This window comes from Ciconia boyciana, chromosome 1 (genome assembly GCF_034638445.1).
Source record: "Ciconia boyciana chromosome 1, ASM3463844v1, whole genome shotgun sequence".
Lineage (NCBI taxonomy): Eukaryota > Metazoa > Chordata > Aves > Ciconiiformes > Ciconiidae > Ciconia > Ciconia boyciana.
This window is the reverse complement of record NC_132934.1, coordinates 63,045,913-63,068,303: the sequence shown is the minus strand read 5'-3', so window position 1 is coordinate 63,068,303 and position 22,391 is coordinate 63,045,913. Positions and strand designations below refer to the sequence as shown.

The 22,391-nt window shown below is 34.9% G+C and overlaps 1 protein-coding gene across 1 annotated transcript in view; it reads right to left on the bottom strand.

Annotated features, from left to right (window-relative positions):
* Positions 1–2,661: 2,661 nt before the first annotated feature.
* The window catches only part of IGF1 (insulin like growth factor 1), a 58,463-nt gene continuing 38,733 nt past the window's right edge, over positions 2,662–22,391 (bottom strand). Inside the window, exons 3-4 of the mRNA XM_072849491.1 lie at positions 17,112–17,293; positions 2,662–7,766 (exon numbers count right to left, since the gene is read on the bottom strand). Coding sequence (XP_072705592.1) covers positions 7,707–7,766; positions 17,112–17,293 — 242 coding nt within the window. The 3' untranslated portion in view covers positions 2,662–7,706. The remainder of the gene's footprint in view (positions 7,767–17,111; positions 17,294–22,391) is intronic.

Below are 22,391 nucleotides of genomic sequence, written 5' to 3'. Positions count from 1 at the left end.
ATGTTACATACACAGTATGAAATATTATTTGTCATCAAGTAGTGACATTGTATTATGAGTAAGCACAAGAAAATAAAAAAGAAAGAATAAATCCAGTTAGAACTTTAATAGAGAGTTTAAATGGTTTTTAGTGAATGAACATTTAACACTTATCACTGTTTGGTTATAATGACTTGAAATGTTAATAGTAGCATTATTCAGTAGTGAAATCAGAAATTCATGTATCCACATTCACGCTTGCATCATGGAAACCCCAGTTTTAGTCAGGATACCAATTGAAGTCCAACAGTGAAGAAAGGGAGGACAGTCAATATTCCTGTTGGAAAGGGTGTCCTCCTGAAAACCAAGTGCTATTGCTCTCTTCATTTAGCACTCGTGGGTGGCTTTGGAGGTAATTTGGGAGGAGAGAAAGCTCATGTGTGATTTGATTATCAGCAGCAGGTGGTGCTGCTTCTTCTATTTTGTTTCCTAAAATCCTGAGGCTTGATAAACATGTTTTATATTCAACCCAAAGACTCCAAGGATTAAGAAACTATAAAACAGAACCATCACATTCTGATAAAAGCAACATGAAGTATCACACTACAGGTGAAGCTGTTCAGAACATTATGATGTACTGGTATGCTTTCAGTGGAGCATTTTATGACTCATGTTTGATGAGACTTAGTTTAATCAGGCAACTATTATCACTACACACTTTTAAAAATTGTTTTTTTCATCTTGCACAGGATTTCTGTAGAATTCAGTTGAAATGATTCCTTAGAAATGGTAATAAATTAAAAGGTAAGATTTATATACTGTATCATGCAGTGTAACTTGCATGTGCTTTATTATATTCAAACTTATCTCTGAGTGGAAATAATGAAGAGTATTATAATTATTATGCAGTATTTATATCAATTTGATTTGAAATTCTAATCTAAAAAAAAAAAAAATAAGATAGAATTCATCCCTGTGCATGAAATAAGGACATTGTACCTCTGTCATTGGTAGCACTTTAGTCTATTGGTCTTGGATCCTTTGTCTTTGATCATTGTTGAAGTGGGCTTTTTCATACCATAAACCAGGTTAATGCCAGTAAACCAGGAAGAGTGGAACATTATTTTGGTTTTAAAATTTAAAAAGTTAAATATTTCACTACAAAATATGAATTTTGTTGAATCAGTTGTAAATATAGTTATCTGGTTAAACGTTTTTCTTTAACACGAGTACATGAAGCATGATCCTATTTATCAAGACAGAGTCCTTTTTGTTCTGCAGGTGTTTTGTTGCTGCTTTCGAGGAATGAGATGATACTAATGAATGTAAAATACAGTAAGATGGAATGTCTTTGATTTAGTTAAAAAATGGTTCATACCTTTAAAATATGGAAAAAATCTCCCAATTATACTTGTGCTGTTTCTTAAGAACTTAAATCAAGTGTGAATATGGAAATATTGTAGGTGGGTGTATGTATGTTAAATATTTGTGGGAAAGAATGTTTAGCAGCAGAAGTATCATGTTGATGCTTTTTATGACTTTTGTGAGCCATGCTGGCAAAATAAAAAGTTACTGAAGAATACAGAGAAATCAAAAATTCTTATAAATAATTTGAGATATAGGAATTTACAGTGCTAAGTCTTTTCCACTTCTGAAATAGTTAAGGGTGCTATAGAGAGGCGTGAATTATTCTTACAAAAAACATCTAATTGACAAATGAATAATTGAGGTGATATTATTAAATGACAGAAATTTTCATTCTTCTCTGTTTATATTATCCATTATTCTTACTTTGAAGGGATGCTTACATTTAAAAAATCTCACTTAACAGAAGTTATCTGGAGAATAATTAAATAAAAGAAAATTTTAAAATCAATGTTTTCGTAGAAAGGCCCTCAGAGTTAGTATTTTATATCTGTACTTAAACAGATAGATAGATTTATCTGATGACAGCAGAGAAGTGTCTCATGATTTAAAAATCAGGTCATTTCTTGAGGTGTGAAAAACAAAGGTGGGATCTAACTTGTGACACCCATATTCTACAATGTTCTTCTAAAATTAGATTCCAACTGGATTATTGAATATAATCCATGAGAAATAACGTGTAAAAAGCAAGAAATTCAAATTTTACTTGACAGGAAAATTAAGAAAAGCTTAATATACACATGCACACACACATGCACATACACATACACACATTATAACGTTATACATATATATACATACATATGTCTCTATATGTATATATATACATGTACACACACCCTTTATGCAACTAGTATAAGATTTCCTAATGTAAGCATCAGGGAGGTCCTTCTTGTTTTGGTCTCTGCTAGCCTGGTATCTCTATACTGTACTATATGTAATCAAGTTTCAGATATTCCCATAACACCCTTCATGTAAAAAATCAAGGAAGATTTATATATATCAGATACTGTGTGTTTGGACAGTTATAGTCCAGTGGAATATTCCAATGCTGTGAGAAGCAAAAGTATAGTGTAGGATTAGAATGAGTAAAAACTTTGTGTTAATAACTTTTTTTCCTTCTTTCAAGACAACTTTAATCTAGTTGCTTTACTTAATACTACTTCCACACATGAATTGGATAATTAATAATCTCATCAAGGTAAATTCTTTATTTTTTGTAGATTGTACCCAAGAGGAAAAAATCTGAATTGCTTGAAAGCCTCATCTCCTCCTCCTTACCCCTGCCCCCCAAATCAAAACAAAGTGAATCAAAACGAAACAATCCCCCCCCCCAAACAAAGAGACAAACAATAAAATTATGTTACAATAGTGTTTTAACTAGTTTTGCTGGGGGGAGGGGGAGGGAGGCATGAATGTTGGTTTTGAATAGAAGTTTGGCATTTGGAAGACTTGTTTGCACTGAACAGTATCCTTAAAAGAGGGACCAGTATAGGTTGAGTCCCCAAATAAATTATTACTATTCCTTTTCAGACTAAAAATAAAACATTTTAAATATATTGATTATACCTTCATCAGAACATAAGTATTCTATCTAGCCTATACGTTCCAAGAATCTCTATTTGGGCTTAACTTACCATCATTTCAAAACAAAACAAAGAAAAGTGAAATTTTGTACATTAGGATGTTCATAGTGACCACATAAAGTTAAAAAAAAAATTCACAGACTGTTAGCCATATATTTCAACTTTTTCTCACAATTTGAAACTGGCGAGAATTAAAAATAGCATCAGTTTCATGTTAGGAATATTTTTTTTCATTTGTTGTTAAAATTAGATGCATTTCTTTGTGCTTTTTTTTTAAGGAATATTGGCTTTGGGGAGTGTGCCATGAGTGAGAAGGTAATCAGGTAAAAATAAAAACATGTGCTTTATGAAAATCTCGATCATATCATGCCACTGACTTTAAGCCAAACTCTACACTGATTTCAGGCTAGAGCGTGGCTTAAAAATCTTTGGTATGATACAGGACTCGCATTAATCTGAACAGGCTTTCAGTCATATCCATTGTTCCCTCACTTTAAATGCTTTTCTTTGTCTATATTTCTGACTTGGAGTAAAGATTCAGAATTGCATTTCAAGTCCATGAATTTTTGTGGCATTTTGACTCTTATTCCTGCCCCGTCTCCATCAATTTAAGATTTCTTTGCCATTGCTGAGTGACAAAAAGTTGAAAAGTTATGGCTAGTTGTATTTCTATTTTAATAACCATACCTATATAATTGTCATTTTCATACATTAAAAAAATATTTATGCTTTCTTTTATATTTTAGTCAAGTACTTTCTTAAACAAAACAATAGCACCACTTTGGCATTGTTGGCCAAATCAGTAACAGGTAAAGCAAATATGCATACACCTTTCTGAACTTGTCTTATGATGCACTTCCTCATTAAAATGGAGAGCCAAGAAGACACAATGCTTGGCCTAGAGTCTTCATTAATCAACTTTAGCCATTGACACTAAGTCAACAACCAGCTCATGGGACAACTGAACACAGCTACTAGGTGTATATGGAATTCACTTCTGTAAAGAAAGCCTACCACTAACTTACCCTTTAATCTTAAAAAAGGAATTGACACTATAATCTGCCTTGGGCAAAAGGTGCCTACTTGAATGTACCTCCAGGGACTGAACGCAGTATTCCATTATTCGATTTTCTTTTCTTTCTTGACTGAATGGTACAAATGAGCCTCATACAAGTCTTTCACACAAATGTAAGTTCGTAAGTACATTTTGAGCAGAATATAAAATGTATTTATTTTCCATTTAAACTCTTAATGATTAATTATGGTTACTATGGAGATGAGGCTCAAATTTTGCTACCTTGATGAAAGAGATATATTAACTTCAGTGGGTTTAGATCTGCAGTGCTTTTTGATCTAACTGAAAATAATGAGACTTAATTCACTTTTTTACTTCTGCACTTCAGTGACATTCTGGGTAATAATTGGAGTTTTATGTCTATTCTAGAATGCAAAAATCTGTGAGTTCTCTCATGTGATTTACATGACATGGAAGGATGGAGAGTGGGATTTTCTTTACCACTTAAGTGATTTATTAGAATCAACAGCATCCAGTGGGATCCCTGTTCCTAAATATCTGGAGTGCTTTTGAATATCCAGCTGAACCCTTCAGTTTCTCTAATTTGAAGTTTTTCAAGTCAGGCTACTTTGTACTTTTGGGAGGGAGATGTTTTGGCTCATGCTTCAACTTCTTTAAGTAGTGGATTTACTCAGATTATTAACCTAATGCAGTCCTTTATCTTTCACACTGACTAGTATATCATGTGCTTCCTGCCATATGACTGGAGATTTCTTATACAAGTATGAATTTCTCATCCATGCATTTCTCACCTCTACGGTGGTGGAGCTAGTCTCCATTTTGTGATACCATTTATTTTCTAGTAAAGCAAAGTGTTGCCTTTGAACCTTGTAGCTATTCATTATTTATTGTAGTTTCTTTCAAGAATTGTTCTAATTTGTTTAGACAGTTGTCAAGTTCTGATGTTAGATATTGCTGCCTATGAGTGACACTTTCTAATTATGATTTCTCGACAGGATAAATATGGTGGCATGAATGTGAGTGCGTGAATCCCAAGACCAAAATTTGACTTAATTTACAGGAATTAAATAGCACAATGTTGTATGGTTATTCAGTTATGTTAACAGTGCATTAGTAGAATGTTATCTACAAAGAAACTTGTCACCACAGAGATCTGCAAATTGCTTTTTGCGCTCACATCTTTCCTCCCTCCTCCCCTTAGAACTTCAGAGGAGGCAGGGGACAGAAAGTCATGGTCACGAAATGGAAATATGCATTATGTCTGTGACATCAAAATAAAGGCTTATTCTTAGAGTACATTTCAGAATTCTTAACAGCCACTGAAGTAAAAATACTCCCCTTTCCATCTCCACTGCCAAAAAGAGGCCTGTGAGAGCTGTGATAGATATCAGAATTTCTACCTCTGTTTATTGAATTGGTGGTAAATAATTTAGGTTAGTTTCCCCACCTGTTTCTCTACTTTCTTCCTTTTTCAACATAACTATCTCAGTCAGTGACAGCTGTGACATTCTTTTCATTCATTTACCTCTCTGCTTTTACATTGCGATGGCAGTCTATTGTGCATGTAAACATGCATCTCACAGAAAGTGGAGGGTTTAAAGAATTGCATAGGAATATATTGCACTTTCCTTGGAAAAAATACGAAACCCAAATTTTCTATGGGAACAAAAAAGGAACTATAATAATTTGTTAGACTTTTGAAATCTACCCTTCCTGTCTGTTTCATAAGAAACTATTGAGGAGCTGTACCATATGCAGTCTGCAGAGATTCTTCTCTTGTGTTTTAATCCATAGTTCAGTCATCTACTCCTATGGATGTAGTAGAAAGTAAGGCAGATTTGAGCCTTTAAAAAGAGATCATTCCTTTACAGATCTAATCTAACGTCTCCCTAATTGCTCCCTTCACATAGTATTCTCCCTGCCCTCTTTGGGGTTGACCAAGGGATATTTCATCCCTTGTCTGAGCTTACCACGTGCAGGGTGATGGGGGGAAGAAGTTGAGTGGAACCACATTGCAGTTCTGGACAGGATGGAACAGTGCGTTCTCTCCTGCCTTCTCTTCCCTTCTCTCACAGAGAAGTTTATTGCTCACCTTGGGACACGGTTGGCTACCTATCGCCCTTTGCTGCATGGCCAATCTAGCACTGAGTGAGTTTACAAAAATGGAGCATAGGACAGAGTTATTCAAGGTAGGATCAGTGCAGTACCTATCAAGGTTACAAAGCAGAGATTATCCAGAAATACATATGTGTCCCACAAGGGTGCATGAAAAGCTATTGTGAGTAGCAGTTTGAAAGACATGATGGTTCATCTCTTCTTGAGGACTCTTTCTACACTGTAATTTTGTGATTAGATTAGCTTTTCTGATTTACAGAGCGATGCAGCAGCCTAATCAACAGTCAATTTAGTCACATCTGATTGTGGGAAGAATTAAAATGGCAGCAAACTTGAGTAACTCTTTGTTACATTTGAATAGAATGCTGATATTTCAGAAAGATTTACGCCCTGAATGGCTCCCCTTTGAAGTTGTTTGAGGGCTGTTTCTCAAATTGTCTTCTCTGGGCCTAAGCATGTATGAATTTGTGTTCCACATTACCCTAAGTGAAAACACCACCATTCAAACATCTAAAAGGAAACAAGTATCTGAATTTTCTTTTGAAGATGGGAAAGTTATTTCCATGTTGGAATCTGAAGCCATTTTAGTTCGTTTAAATGGAGTATTTTTAAAACTGTTGTGTTATTTAATCTTTGGCTTGATCTTTTCATATTTGCTTCTACCTACTACCGTTTTGGCCAGACCCTTTCATGTAACAAACTATAAAATAGCACCGTTGTACTATAAAACAGAGATTTTTACATACTGTTTGATATATGTGTATTATTGATATGCTAAATTTTACATACTGCATTATATGGAGGAAGAAAGAAGTTACCTATACTGTTGCAAAATAATTACCTGGAAGAATCATTAATGGTTTGAGAGCCTATGTATGCTTTAACTGCTTTTAAAAATCTTTTGTCTCACAAATTGCAATAAACTGCATCTTTGCAAGAGAAGGAAAAATAATACTGTCTTAAAACAAATGCATCTATAACCCATATTCTGTCAAAATGCCACAGATGGAATTAATGGATGTTTAAAACCGTATATGTTACCTTACTGCTGCTGTTACTGGGAATGTCAAACTGTGCAAATATGAAGGGGTAGACAAACAATGTTATCAGACACTGTAAAACAAACAGCCTGTTGCTTGTATAGAAGTGCAAATAAAAAAAACACCACTTAGACAAGGCTGATGAATGACTCCAGCAGCCAGTGTTCATAGGTTAATTTAGTGCAATTGGATCCATCAAGAGCCCATAAATTTGTAGGCTTTTGAGGGGCACAGGACTTTAAGAGATTTTGTGCAGGACATTTAAAACAGGTTAACAAACGGTAATATATCAACCACAGATTTTTTTAGCTCTGGGCTGGTTAAAATGTTCTGTTCTCTAAAGACTTAATATTGGAATGTTTAGTTGCATTGTTCACTGGGAGAATGCCCATTGGTTGAGATTGCATCAAGCTTATTAAACCATAGGTTTTTTTTAAGTCTTCCAATGTTTAACAAATAATTTATTTACAGCAAAGTATCCTGCAGATGGCACATTCATTCTTCATTCTTGTGGATGGCATGTTCTTACATTCTGTAGTTTCTGTTTCCTGTGTTCCCTCTACTTGTATTCTTCAAATGCACTTCCTGAAGGTGTAGAAAAAAAGAATTATTCCAGATGATAGGTTTTAATGCACTATATGACCACAAAACTCATATTAGTGGGAAAACAGTTATCCTGAATGCTGGAATTGTTAGAGCCCTTCTGCCAGTTCACAGAGAACTTAACTACACAAAACTTCTGTACACTAAATTCCCCATTCTCCTAAGCATAAACACTTTGATTGCTGTCATTGTTGATCTTGGCAGAGGAAACATCTGCATACTGGAACCTGGATGGGCTTAGACAACACAGTAAGTACCAAAGATTTTCTTTCTTTCAGAACAAGGATATTTGCAAAAGCAGGATGTACAGGGGCCAGGGAGCTTTAGAGCTGTAACTGCAGGATTTATGGAACCTCCTGGGCTTTGATACCCAATGGTCAGAGGTTTTAAAAATTGCTGAGTGGGACTCTGTTACCTACATTTTGCATAAGTGGCATATTAGATGTGTAAGATTTTTGTTGGATAAGGCCTTTAGGAGAATAAAAAGTGTGGGTTCACTGCAGGAGCTGCAGCCAAATAATTTGTATTTTCAAAGAGACAAGGTGATGTGCCAGGCAAATCAAGAGAGCTTGGAATGAATAATGACCTCAGTTCACTGTTTTACCATGCACCAGCCAGTTTCCAGCAGCCGTGATGGGTGTGGCATATATCTTTCTTTGATTTCCTTATTTGCCATGTTGGTAAATATTAGCTGGGCCCAAATCTTTGCACATTCTGAACCAGACTAGAGGCAGAATTGTGAAGTGACTCTCCATATTTATAATCATTATCAGAAGTAAAATTCTTAGTTAACTCAAATCATGTCTGTTGTCTTAAGAAAAGCCAAAAATACAAAATCTCCCTGAGAAAGGTAAGGCATGCGTATGCAGCTCTACCACTGCGTTATCTGCTATTTAAGCCCTAAAAAATAAGGAAATGTATTCTCTAAAATTTAAGAAGTAATGAAATTTTTGCTTGCTTTTCTGATGGACAGAAAGAAAATGGAAGCTGATTTGGTGCATTACAGTAGTTTTGTGGGGGTTTTTTAAATGATTTCCTATATAAAATACTATTCTATATATAACTTCCACTTGCCTCCAGTATCTATTAAACATAAAATAAATCAGAAACTGGCAAAGGATCACAAAGCTTGAGCTCACATAGAGCTTATTCATTTTCACAGGTTTTGGATTGGATTCTGATGGATATGAGTTGAATTATTATTTTCAGAATATAAAAAATCCCAAGCAGTACTAGTAATGGTTAAATTAATTATACTACCAACAAGTAAGAACATTGAGCCAAACTAAGATTTATCATCACTGACAAGACAAATTTGTTAATAGCAAAGTATTCAGAATGAAGAAATATCTTTGTTAGGAATCTGCTGTTCTAGACGTTCTTAGTCTGAAATGCAATAGTAAATGACAAAGAAGAGATTAATCATCTAGTCACTATTCCTGTGATCATTTCAGTAGGATACTGCCTTGTCTTCATCAAATTTTCCTAATACCACTATGGAATAGCTTCCTTAGTATGGATCGACTACAGAAACAGAAATGTCAACAGAATTCTGCTTATCCATGAAAGTAACAATGAAGTAAGAAAACAGGAATTCCTTGACTCATCTGCCCTGTTTTTTTCCTCATGGCAACAAAGCAAAATATCCTCATCAATGCTGCCCCTAGGTTCTCTTCTTCGAAGACAGTTTACCAGCATATAGGAAAAGTTATATGCTACGTTTTATTTGCAGAAAGTCATACATTCTTAAAGGCTGCACATTCATGATCTATAAAATGGACAGTGAGAGCCTTATGAAACAACAGCCATTTTGCATTGCAGTGGCTTTCAAAGTATACTTAGATTGAAAATTAACTATATGTTTCCCAAATGAAAATATAAGTTCTCTCCACTGCTACTGTTGTCTGACTTTAAAATGGCTTTATCATCCAAAGAAAGCAAATACTAAGATCCAGCAGAGTTTTAGTTATAGCCTTAATATTGACATGTAGATGGAAAAAGAGCTGTCGTAATACACAGGCTAGCTTTGAAATTGAGGGAAGATGGCAGGTTACTTTTAGAACAGTTTCTCCTCTGGAATCAGCATTTTGATGAATAACTACAAAGAAGTGGCACTGGTGGAGGCAGCAGTAACATGCATGCCAGAAAATGCTTTGACCCACATAACACATTTTTTCAAGTATGCAATGCTAAGACCATTGAAAAAAAAAAAGTGTGAATGTCTGAATCAGGTTCTCAGACCTGCATTTGCACTGGTATAGAAAAGCTTGCCTTATTTCTCAAGTCTTTGAAAAAAAGGTAATTCGAAATAAAATTGTTATCTGTGATGCTTGTTTCATTATGGGATCCTTTGAGCTGATATTCAGACCCAGACAAAAACAATAAGCATTTTAAGATGACAGATGCAAAATGTCAACTTTGCATAAGACAGTTCATGAACGGAGAAGCGCAGACTTCTGCCCTATCACCCTAAGCATGGATCTTTAGAGACAGAGCAGCATTGACATAAGGATAACAACTACCTCAGTGATAGTAAAGGTCATTTAACTAAGATGGAAGGGTATTGGAAAGCATGCAGCAACATTCTTACCCTTTCAGGATGGACATTCAAACCTCATATTGACATTAAAAGATCTCTTGCTTTATTGGTAATAAATGGAAAGTCTAGTGTTTGTAGTAACAGGCATGATAACTTGGCTATGAACTCTCTGGGATCTCTTAGAAAGCTTTTTAGTTCTGGGGGCAGTGTGATCAGTAACATAATAACAAGGCTGGAAAGTAAGCAATGGGAGAAAATAATTTTCTGAAGTGAAGAGGCCAATTTCTTCTATGTTACACCTAAAGTTTCCGTCATTGGCTTGGTAACGTGGCATGGCTGTAATAGGAATTAAGATTAGTGCCATTGTGCATATTTTGGCCTGTAAATGTATCTGTGAGTTGATACTGAGCCAATTACAAAAGAATCTGTCAATCTTAGGAAGATTAATGAGAAATAATGCAATACTTTTTCTGTTTTCTTAATAGTATTTTCTTAAATGAAAAATATTAACGTCTTTTCCCTCTCTCTTAGTCCCACTTAGTATTTATGTAAATTTTGAAGATTAGATAAAATCTGAAAAGGATTTTTGAGGGAATCCGCTTCCTATTGATACTTTGTTAGTAATACACATATTTATGTGAATTTTCCACATATGGGGCCTAAAGAAGAATAAGAACTAAAAATCTGAGGAAGAGCAAAATTATATCAAGATGTACACCTCTTTGGTCCTTTTGCTTAGGATGCAAGGGGATGGCATGGTACTATGTTTTTTTTGTTTTCCCTCTTCTTTATTTACTGGATTTAAAAATCAGCCTTACCAGTGTTCACATTCATGTAATAATTTTCAAGGTACCTTGTAGCTTTAAATTGATAAGAACTTTGTGCCACTGGTTCTGTGACACTGCTTCATTCAAAAAGATCACAGTCTTCCCTCACATACACAATTGTTGTGGAAATAGCTCAATTTCCTTTGCTTGAACAGAGAACAGTTGTTTTTCAAAGTTCTATTCACTAGTTTTCCAAATTGCTGTTAAAACTTAATTCACTTAAGGGTAAATAAACTAAACTTTCATTATTGTTTCTCAGAAGAGAAAGAAACGAATGAAAGAAAAGTTAGATGGAACCATGTACACTGAAGACAGAACTTTAATTCCCCTTCTTGCTCCTGTTTTGCAGTTTAAAACTAAACATAAATATAGTGTAAAAATAGGTGAAACCATTACTTTGCTTTCCAGCACAAGTACTGAATGTTTCTCCCTGTTCCTCACTCCTACCTTACTAGCTGATATATTTGCCCATTCAATGAGATTTTAATCTGAAAGCAATATCAATTATTATTCTCATAGTTTTAGGTTAAAAAAAACAATCTTGATCTATAGTGTGCTTTGGTTTCACACCTGTTCTCTTTGTTAAAAATTCAGGGACATCTTTCTTGGGTTTAGAAATGCTGACGTGATTAAGTTGTGCCCGCTTTAATAATCTCTGCTTATGTATGTAACTAACTGCAATTGAGGTAGAATTTTATAATGGATTCGTATTATGCAGTTGATCACTTCCTATTTTTTATCAGTTCTGGCAAGATGAATACCTAAGTATCTCTCATTTTTTAACAGTAAGAATTCTACTGAAAACTTTCAACAGAGTATTCAAATAGCAAGCAAGTAACCAAAAACAGGCTTCGGATGAGCATAATTAATGTGTGATCATTAAATGAGTGAATAACAGATCGTGCAGGCTGGTTGGATTATTTGATCAAATCTTTAGGTTTTCCCTATTCTTAAAAAAATTATTATTTCTCATGAGTTTTCAAATGAAATTTATTACAAAAGAAAATTGCTGCAAGACTAATAGGAATATTTGCTGGATTGTGATCCTTCAAAAAATTACCTGTTGGTTTAAAAGTACATGTGTATTAATAAAATTTAATTTTTACAGTATTTTAACTGTTTGTTTTACTGGGGTCTTGTTTTGAATAGTATTATAATGAATGCAAAAAGGTGAAGTACTAAATTTCAGTAGCTTAATTAAGATGGTCAGAAGCAAAGTAAGGGGATTTTGAGTAATATTAAATTCCTTGAAATTTGAAGTTTTGAGGAGACTGAAAATAGCTTAATGAAGATCAGTTTCACCACAAAAAAGACAGAGCTGCAAGAAATCAAAAAGCTTTTTTTTTACTTTTTGAGATTAAAATGCTTTGCTTTGGTAATACCAAAATATTAAATTCCAGCAGTTCCAATGTCAAACTTCTGACCTTCCCTTTTCAAAACATCATTTTTTTCATTCAGTGTAGTAAAGAGATATAGAGAACTAATTCATGTTAATAATATAAATATTAATAATAGAAAGGTATCTACATTGAAGTAAATTAAATAAACTGAAAAAAGAAAACCAATCTTTATAACCCTTGGTCTTAGTGTTGCAAAAGGATCTAAAATTACTCTATTCCCTTACCTAAATAGTTCAGAACAGTTGTCCTGAATTTTTTTTTTTTTTATTTCATCAATCTGAACACTAAACTGAAAATCAAATTTAATCACCTAGCTTTCCTTAGGAAGCCTATTAGAGAAAACCAATTGTATTACCTGTAGTTCTTGCACATTTTATGCCATTTCTATATTTCTGGTCAGCTGCTCTTGTACTGAGGAATCTGAATGATCAGGGCAATATATTCTAGAACACAGATTGACTGAATATAGATTATATGAATAGATCCTATTCTATTTTAAAGGAATAATTTACCTTTGCAGGTCAAGTTCAGAGGAACAGGAACAAAAGATATTAAGTAAATGGCTTACTAAATCTTAGCCAGCTATGTTGGCTTTGTATAAAATCTGCTTCAGATATGATTGTTACAGCAACATGTGAAGGCTATTGAAAAAAATATTTGTATAAAACTAAAGCATTTTCTCATTGACCAACCATTGTCCAGTTGTCACCAAGAAGACAACTTTTCTTCTATGCCAGATTTGAGCATTTGGAAACAGGACTGCCACTTCACTGTATATTTCCCGTACCCCAGCTTGGATATATTTATTGTTTCACACTGGAGAAAGCAATTTGAATGCTCCAGAAGCCTCTCAAACTACAAACAGTTTTTTCATTCCAGAGTTGCTGACCTAGACAGGTTAGGTGACCTCTGTAGGCTTTGACTCAAAAATATAAAGTATTTCAGGCAGTAGGGGAGATGATACTTTTTAAGTAGGGGGACACACACTTTAGTGAGAGTTTAGTATCCTTTAGACGATGTCTGAGAAGGATGTTTGACTGCTGGGCACTAATAGAAACTACCTCTTCCTGTAGTTCACAGCTTACTCAAGGCCCATAGTGCTGAACTCCAGCTGGACAGATACTCTGAGTTATCCCATCTGTTCACTGGAGACTTTAGGGGGGTTAACCTGTAGCTATAACATTGTGCTCTGATGCACACCTCATTTCTCTCTGCAAGCTAGTATGCATGTTTGTTGCATTCATTGGCTGCTCCAGTTTAGGGTAATTTTGTCATGGGCTGAGTGCAAAAGAGGTGGTGAAAGCTGGGCATTTAAATTGGGATAGAGTTAAGGTTGGGTATGTGCTCCATTGTATAGAGCAGCTGAGGCAATAACAAAGTGCTTCTAACTGCCTTCTTTCTTAATTTCTTTTTTTGTAAATCTGTGAAGTATGCTGTGTATATAACACCCCTAAGTATTTCATAACAATGTGCTTATTTTTTCCTTTTCAATATACTTTTATATTTATTTGTGAGTAAACGTCTTAGAACAGGACAAATAGAGATCGTATAGAGAAAAAAATATTTAGTTTGTTAGCTACACACAAACATAACTCTACACATACAGTCTCTGTGATTGGATTAAAACTAGTCCTTGATGTAGGCCTTAGAGCAGCAAATTGGCATTTGGGGTTCCCAGCCCACATTAATCATTCAGTGCCTGGGCCTCATCATTCAGATTTGTGTGTGTAGCGTAGCAACACTTGTTTGTAATGTAATGACTAAAGATCAGCATTATCATAACCTATGAACAGAAGAACAGCCCTGCTTCATTGAAGTAAGTTATTCTACCAAATCGTGCATAGGAGGAATGATCTCCTCAAGGAATTGGGAAAGTAGACCACTTACAAAAACACTTAAACCAAAACAAAAATCCTGGATTTGTCTATTAAAAAGGTTATGAGGAGATGCCAAATAAAAACTACATTAGAAGTATGAAAGGCATAAGAAACTGATTGTGTATGAAATCTGAGACTGCCTGTACAACGTCTTATATATTCCACTTAATCCTGCCTTAAATCTTGTATCTAAATAAGAAAACATTAAAGAGGTCATATATATTATCTCTACATATATATTCACTTTATACGTGTAAGATATGTATCTCATATATAACATTAAGCAAGAAAAATATTCTAAAGCAGAAAAAAAATTGCTTAACTGAAAAATAATTTGACTTTCATATAATTATTTTTTAAATTAAAATCAGTGACATATCGACACTATGAATTAGCTAAATACATTCATGTTGGGGGAGCCTATCAAAAGAAGAAAGTATGAATATAGCATTGTCTGTCTTAATGGAGGCATGTACAGCTGACTGAAAAAAGAAAAAAGAAAGAAAAAATAATTACATGAGAATATGTAGCAGAGCTTTTTCACATAGAGTTTTTCTTAATGAATTCTGTTTCCGTTCTCTTCCCTTCCCTGTATTTTCCTTTTATCTATCATAAATCTGAATAATAGTTTCTCCTACCCCTTCTGTATTTTTGTTTCCTCAATCTAATTTTCTCCATCCACAGATAATAATGAAAATTTCAGTTTGTTTTTCCCATCAGTTTTCTGTTATTTTATCACCAAGTTCCCATCAAGAAGCATTTATGATTTTTCTGCTTCTATTCACCTCTCTCCTCCTTTTCCTATACATTTTCTTTAAAGTTGTTGGGGTTTTTAGTATTGATTTTTCTCTGATTTTATTTTCTCTCCCCTGTTCTCAAAATTCTGTCTTTTCTGTGTGATGCACCCCGGTTCATTCAGCTCTTCAATATTTCTCATCTTCTCAGCCTCTTTGATCTAATTGCCTCCCCTTTCTTTTCCTCTGCTCTTCATTGTCCTTTTACTGCCCTTTTCACATCTTGATTTTTTTCTCCTTTTAATTTCCTGGATGATTTCTTCTGCAGCTAGGTTCTCTCAATTACTACATACTCCCTCTAATTTTTTTCTTCCAGTATCCCCTCTTGCACACTACCTCCCCTGCTGCTGCAGAAAGATGCGAGGCCTTTCTTCTGTTCCTTCCTGTTTGTAAGAAAAGCGTTTTCCTGCCTATCTGTCGAACTGGGAAGAGGACAGCTGCCTAAAGAATGACATCATTCCTTAGCCCTCCAAGGAAAGTGGTGTGGAGATCCGTCAGAAAGCTGGCAGGTATCTTGTCTCGTTTTACGTGAAGTTACAGAATGTTTTACACATCACCTTAGCAACAAGTATGGGAAGGAGCACACGGATTACTGGCCAAGCCTGTTTTCTTCTTTTCCAGCAAGCCTTAAATATATGTGTGCCCAGACAGGAATAAACCACAGGGTTTTCTTGTCTATAGTTGAGCTCTACCTGAAGAAGACTTCACTTGTCATGTATGCCTTCTGAGATGTTCATGGCTAAGGTGATACTTCCCAGGAAGATTCATACAGCCATTACTTTAAAAGGTTGAAAACTCTTGAGGAAGAGGTGAAAGGATTCCATTCTATGGATTGACTTACAGAAAAGAAATGTGTGCTGGAACGATTACAACTGCTCTTTTCATAAAGATGATATTAAGGAAATTAGTATATAGTGCTGGTTTCCTGACTTCCTATGAAATCTTAGGATTTCATGCAGTTCCATTTCTTATGAGAAAAAATGTTCAGATAACTGCAGGAGTGGGGCCAACATATGTGTAGGACAGACAGAGTCAACAGCAATAAAATATATCACTAGAGGCTTACAGCAGATGACAGATAACATGTAAAACAGATGTTCAGAGCTCAAACAGGAGAGACAGTTGGACATGAGCTTAATGGTAGCCTAGCCTAAGATGGGTTTTCTGAACTATAGGCTCTGTTGAGGAGAGGTGAGTTTATCTGCATATATGTACAGTATATCTAGTATAACAGGAACAAAAATCTGGATACTCTGAACTAAACAACTATACAAATAATACCAATGAGTATTTGAAGTGCTTGGAAAACATACATATTAAACTTTAAATAGTTAAAATGAAGTACGTAATCATTGCAGTGACCATCCAGTTAATTTAGTTCTGATAAATAAAATAAAAAGCCAAAATAATGAGGAAAGAAAACAATCATTTGTTCATTTACATGTGAAATGAATAGCAGAAGAGCTGTGTTTTCCCCCTTGATCACTCACTCTACCTCTTCCTGAAAAGGAAGGATGAGTGAGGAGGTTCTGTATAGATCAGTTGTTAAACATTCAGTGTTTGGTTTATCTTTTGAAAGAAGTCTTAGGTGCTATTTATGTTTGGATGATGTGAGTATTTGTCATTTACTACCCAATAGCAGGATAAAGTCTCACAACTACTAGCTTAGTAATTCCATCTTTTACTCAGTATTCTAGGAGATGGGATAGAACACACCATTTCCTATTTATTTCCTACCACGGACACTATTTTCTAAAACCCCACTAAATATCAGTGTCCCTAGTAGGCAGAACACATCAGTTGTTTGCTATGTTACCAGCCTTGATAGAATTTTCCTTCCCTAAAATAGGTAGGGTTTTGTTTTGTTTTGTTTTTTCCAGCCTGGCCTACCTTTTGTGCTTTTGGCATATCAGTGTGGCGCTGAGCACGTACAGAGCGTGCAGATTTAGGTGGCTTTATTGGAGCACAATACATCTCCAGCCTCCTCAGGTCACAACTCTGGAAGCAGCATTCATCCACTATTCCCTTGTGGTGTAAGCGTCTACTGCTGGATCCATACCCTGTAGGCTTACCTATTCAAAACACAAATGGAAAGTTTTTATGTTAGAAAGAAAATGCAAAGATCTCAGCAGCAATCATGTTAAGTTGCATTATTTTAACTGAATCACCAATGACAGTTGTAGAGGCTGCCTGTGTGTATCTATTCTAAGACCCTGTTCTCAGATACAGCTTCAGATGATATTCCTGGAAATGGCCAGCTTTGATTTCTGTCTATGAGTGGTTGCTATTTAAGCATTTGAGAAAAATTATATCTTCTTAGAAAAATATTATTAAAAGATTTTATTGAACTGTCTTGGCATTGAGAATGGAGAGGGAGGAAGTTGAAATCTGGCATTTAGAAGCCTTGCAAAGTAAATTTGCCCTTTAGCTTTTGGATGAAAACTGATTGTTGAGCTGACTGAGGTAGCTGGTGTTTAAAGATTATAGATCATGCCTGTATTGTAGGCAAGTATTTTCTAATGAAAAAGGCTACACTGAGCAGTCACTATATGAAGTCAGAGTGTGTTCCAAAAGGGGAAATAAATACTGTATACCACTGCACAAGCTGTAAGATCTGCAAGCTCAAAAACTAGTGGGAAGCAGGAAATAAGGTAACAAAGTAACCAATGAAACGCAGCAAAAATAGGGAGATGGTTGATGGAACAGATAAAAGGAGATTTTATATTCTATAGCTTTGCACAATATAGGAAATGGGACTGACATAACATGTTCTTTTCCTGTGTTTTGTGTTTGCACTGGGCATCTGTAGAAACTACTTGATTGGCAAATGTTTTGCATTTTTCACCCAGGTCCAGTAAAGGGTGACATTTGCATTCATAAAACTCTTACACTCTTTTTTTCTCTCTTTTTTCAGTGATTTATGATTTCTTTAGTAACTCTTGATTTCTCTTGCTATACTATGCAAAGATAACAGACCCATTATTTCCTGGGCTTGTTTGTATGCAACCCAGTTGGATATGCAGTTGCCCTGTTATGACTAACTAGAAATGAAGGAACAGTAAATTCACAAAAATAAGTAGTTGCTTACTTACTACATCTCTTTTAAAATTCTGGTAGAATTTGGTTTCAGACCAATAAAATTCTGAAAAGATTAAATGTTTTGTTTTGACATTTTCAGCATTAAATGTTTCCATTTACAGAACGATCCACATTGGTTAAGAACCCAAAAATACGGAAAAAAGGAAAGAAAATTGCACCAAGAGCCAAAAAATGAAGTAACTCAATTCAGTCAGCTCTACCAATTTTTTTTCTTGCCTTTTTTTTTTCCCCTTCAGTTTTATCACTGAGACCAAAAATCTGTTATTCACAGAGTTTGGCAGGAGTTTACGTTTTAAGAAATTACTCAAGCTAGATAAAGGATAAAGGTATCAAAAAAGATGAAAATTCAGTCTTTCTTTGGGAAATTATTGCCTCCAATGCTTATACAGCAAATTCTAGGTTAAAGTCTGTATACTTGTCCTGCAGTTGTCAATTTGAAGACAACACTGCATTTTGCAATTTTCTGTGATTAAAACATATGTCCCCTGACGAAGAACCCTTGAGGCCTTAGTACATCCGTAAATGAAAAGACCTCTAGTGGTAAAGTATGTCTAACATTTTAGCCAGCAATATAGTCAGCTAAGAACTAACTATCCCTATGAGCTTTGTAAACCCAGACAATAGGTATTTAAATGTCTTTTTTTCCAGGGACTATAAATTAAACAACAAAAAAACCATGCTTACTTAGTATATTGCAATCCACTGAGGGCCTCTATACTGTACATAGCCTGCTAAATTATTTGTTTCATAAGACTAAACAGAACAGCAAGCCAGGAGTAGACTACAGTAATATTTTGATTTGTCTCTGTGTGTGTGTGTGTGTGTGTGTGTGTGTTGTTTTCTGTGTGTCACTGAAAAGTATTATAAATGTTAAGACACAGAGTTTAGGGGTTTTTTTCCCGACTATTTTCACTCACTGAGTTTATATTATAAAGTGCAAGCTTTTCCCTGGGGATTTTACTGAAGTCTGTTAATCAGGTTGCCTTAGCCTATTACTTTTAAAATTTAGCAGTCATGATAAAATGTGGAGTGTCATTACTGTGCGGGATACCCAGAGCTGTTCCACATTTTGTCTTGCTCCCATTTAAAACATGGAAGGGCAAATTCCGTTCCTGGATATGCAGGTGTAACTCTTCCTAATAGATCCAGCTGAACTGCAGGTACAAATAGTTGAATAGTTAAGCTTACCTTTCTTTTCTCAGTCTGCCACTTTTTCATAAGCAAACAGACTCTAAAAGCTTCTGTTCAAGAACTTTCCTTTCAATGGTATTTCATAGCAGCTAACAGGCATAGAAGTTTGGTTGATTCCCTGGCTACTGCTAATAGTAAAAATAAGGATGGACAGTTCATTGGTTAGTTTAATCTGGCTTATCATGACCTTTCTACCTAGAAAATAAGCTACCTATTAAAAAAAATTCTATCGGTCCAATAGAAGATTTCAGGATTAGTAATATTTTGCACTTCTGAGAACCTTACAAATGTTAGCTCCTCATGACATTCATGCTAGGTAGATAATATTACCTCTAGGTGACAAAACTTAGAATCAGTAAGATGAAATGTGTTGGCTAGGAACTTCCATGAGTTAACAACAGAACTTGATAGAAGAAATCTTCTTTCCATGATTATTAAGACTATAAATGTCTAATGACTGATAGCAGCATTTTTTATGGGATCCATTGGTATATGAAAGGGTTATAAAGGCAATAGTCAAATTAAAGGTAAAGTTTGCAAGGTTGCAAAAATTTTGCTGTTTAATGTGGTTGACATTTAGCTTTGTCATGATTGAAGCCAAAGATGAACTGGTTGATAGAGGTGATTTTTTTTGGAAAATCTTTCATCTCCTTTAACAATCAACAGTTCTTTACAATTTGTCTGTGTTTAGCCTGTACTTACACAGCATTGCTTGTATTTTGCCATTTTAAATTTAACTCGATTATATAATCTAATGCTTTCTTTCCTTAAATATTTTTTACTCAAGACATAAGATAAAACAGTGACATGCAATGGGTTATATAGCATTCTACCAGTTTACCAGTATCATTTCTAGTATGAAATTTATGACTTTTAGTAAATACAGTCATTTCAACAGGAATACGTTTGATTTTTCTTTGATGGTACCTAAAGTAGAGGATCTAGAGCCATGTACTCTAACTTTTAATAACATCACTCATTTATTTGGATATGATGTCTTCCCAATAAGTCAAGCAGGAATTTATACAATTTTTTGCTAGTTGGAAGTTGTCAATTCTGAGTTTTATTCTCATCTAGCTACTATCTATCTTGTTGTGTGATTACATGGAAGTTATTTTACCTTTCAGTGTCTGAATGTAACCATTTATAAAGTTGATAAAATACCTTGAATAATCCATGGAGCATTGCCTGCCTGACTTAGTAATCAGTAGCAACATTTCTTCTACACTATCATATGCATAAATAGTTAGTACAAATCCTGAATCCTAGAATCTTTCAGGTGAAAATCTCAGTGCACTTCAAAATCATTTTTATTGTAGCCAGACCAAAGACATCTATGAGTTGTTTTTCCTTCTGACAGAATAACATCTTTATGAAGGAGGATATAATAACTTATAGTGCTTTAAAAAACATGCATGGTACGTGTAACAAATTTGGAATTAAATCACTAACACATCAGTGATGTGGTCAGCAATGAAACTTAACATTTATTTATAGACTTAAATATTCATGCATTACATGGCATACTAAATGCTCATCCTCCATAAAAGGATAACATTAGTATTGTGAAGTCAAATTGTTTTATTTTTTCTTTAAAAAAAAACTTTTCCCAAGATTTTTGAAAGACCTAAGCAACCAATTATACCTAAAATTCATATAAAATAAAGTGATATTACCTAAAGTGCTGTACAACAGATAGAGCAAATAAATAGAAAAAAATAGGAAAAATGATTCTTTTTCAGTAATCATGATTCTGGACTCTACTTTTGAGAAGTATCTGATGTCCAAATTAATTTTAAACTAATAGATTTTAAATTGCTGCTCTCCTCTTAAGTGCTGCAGTATAGAAAAGATGCTATCACAGACAAAGATGAGATAAAGAATGACAAGGAGATACTACCATTTCTACAGATATTATCAGTATTTGACCCATATTCTTCTGGAAGGACTGCAGGATCAGATGGTCCCAGTTCATCAAGTTACCAAAGTATGCACTTAGATCTAGGCAAATGTTCAAGCTTCTATATGGTCTGCTGGGCTAAAGCACATATTCAATAGTAAGTACATGCCTGAGTGCTCTCCTACACAGGGACTGATGTAACTAAGCACTTAAGTTAATTTCTAGACCAAAATCCATGTTAGTAAATAAATGGCTGGTGGTTCCGCACATTTACTACCAGTTTTCTGTTCCTTAATTTTTTTTTAATGATATTGCCATAAAATACTGACTGATCGTGCTGTGTCAGTATACTGGGCACCCATATAGTTCTTTCGCACCTTTATGACACAATTTAAGTGCTGCCTTCCAGCTGTTACAAAAAGTTCCTTACATTTACTCAACTTTCAAAGTGCTGCCTGTGGACATATAACAGTCCTAGGCATTCCTTTTTGCTGATGTACACTGATTTCCTTGGAGGTTTCTTTCCTTTTTTGTCAGTTGCTAGCTCAAAAGAGGTTTCATATCATGTAGGTCAAAGTTTACTTAATAGAATTTTTGGCTCTCATTTAATCTCCTGTACCAAGTATGTGAATGTTTCTTTCCACGTGCTACAAGCAGATACAAAGTCTCGTCACACTGTTCACACCAGTCACAAAGTCTAGTCCCCTGAAAGCAGGCCAAGGTACAGAGTTCCAGTAGTTAAACAGCTGGCTTCTGTACTAACAGCACTTCCCTTTAAATAATGCAAAGTCAGCGGAGTAATTCAGCAGGGCTTGTTTACACTTGATTTCTTTGTTCCCTGCCTCCCCTCCAAAATATCTCACTGGCGCTGCCATTGGTTCTGCTCTATTGACGATTTCAGTGTGAGAAGCACTGGTGTAGGTGGACTATAGAAGTTTCCACTGTCAAACTATCTAGGCATTCTGTGGAGAATTATAATC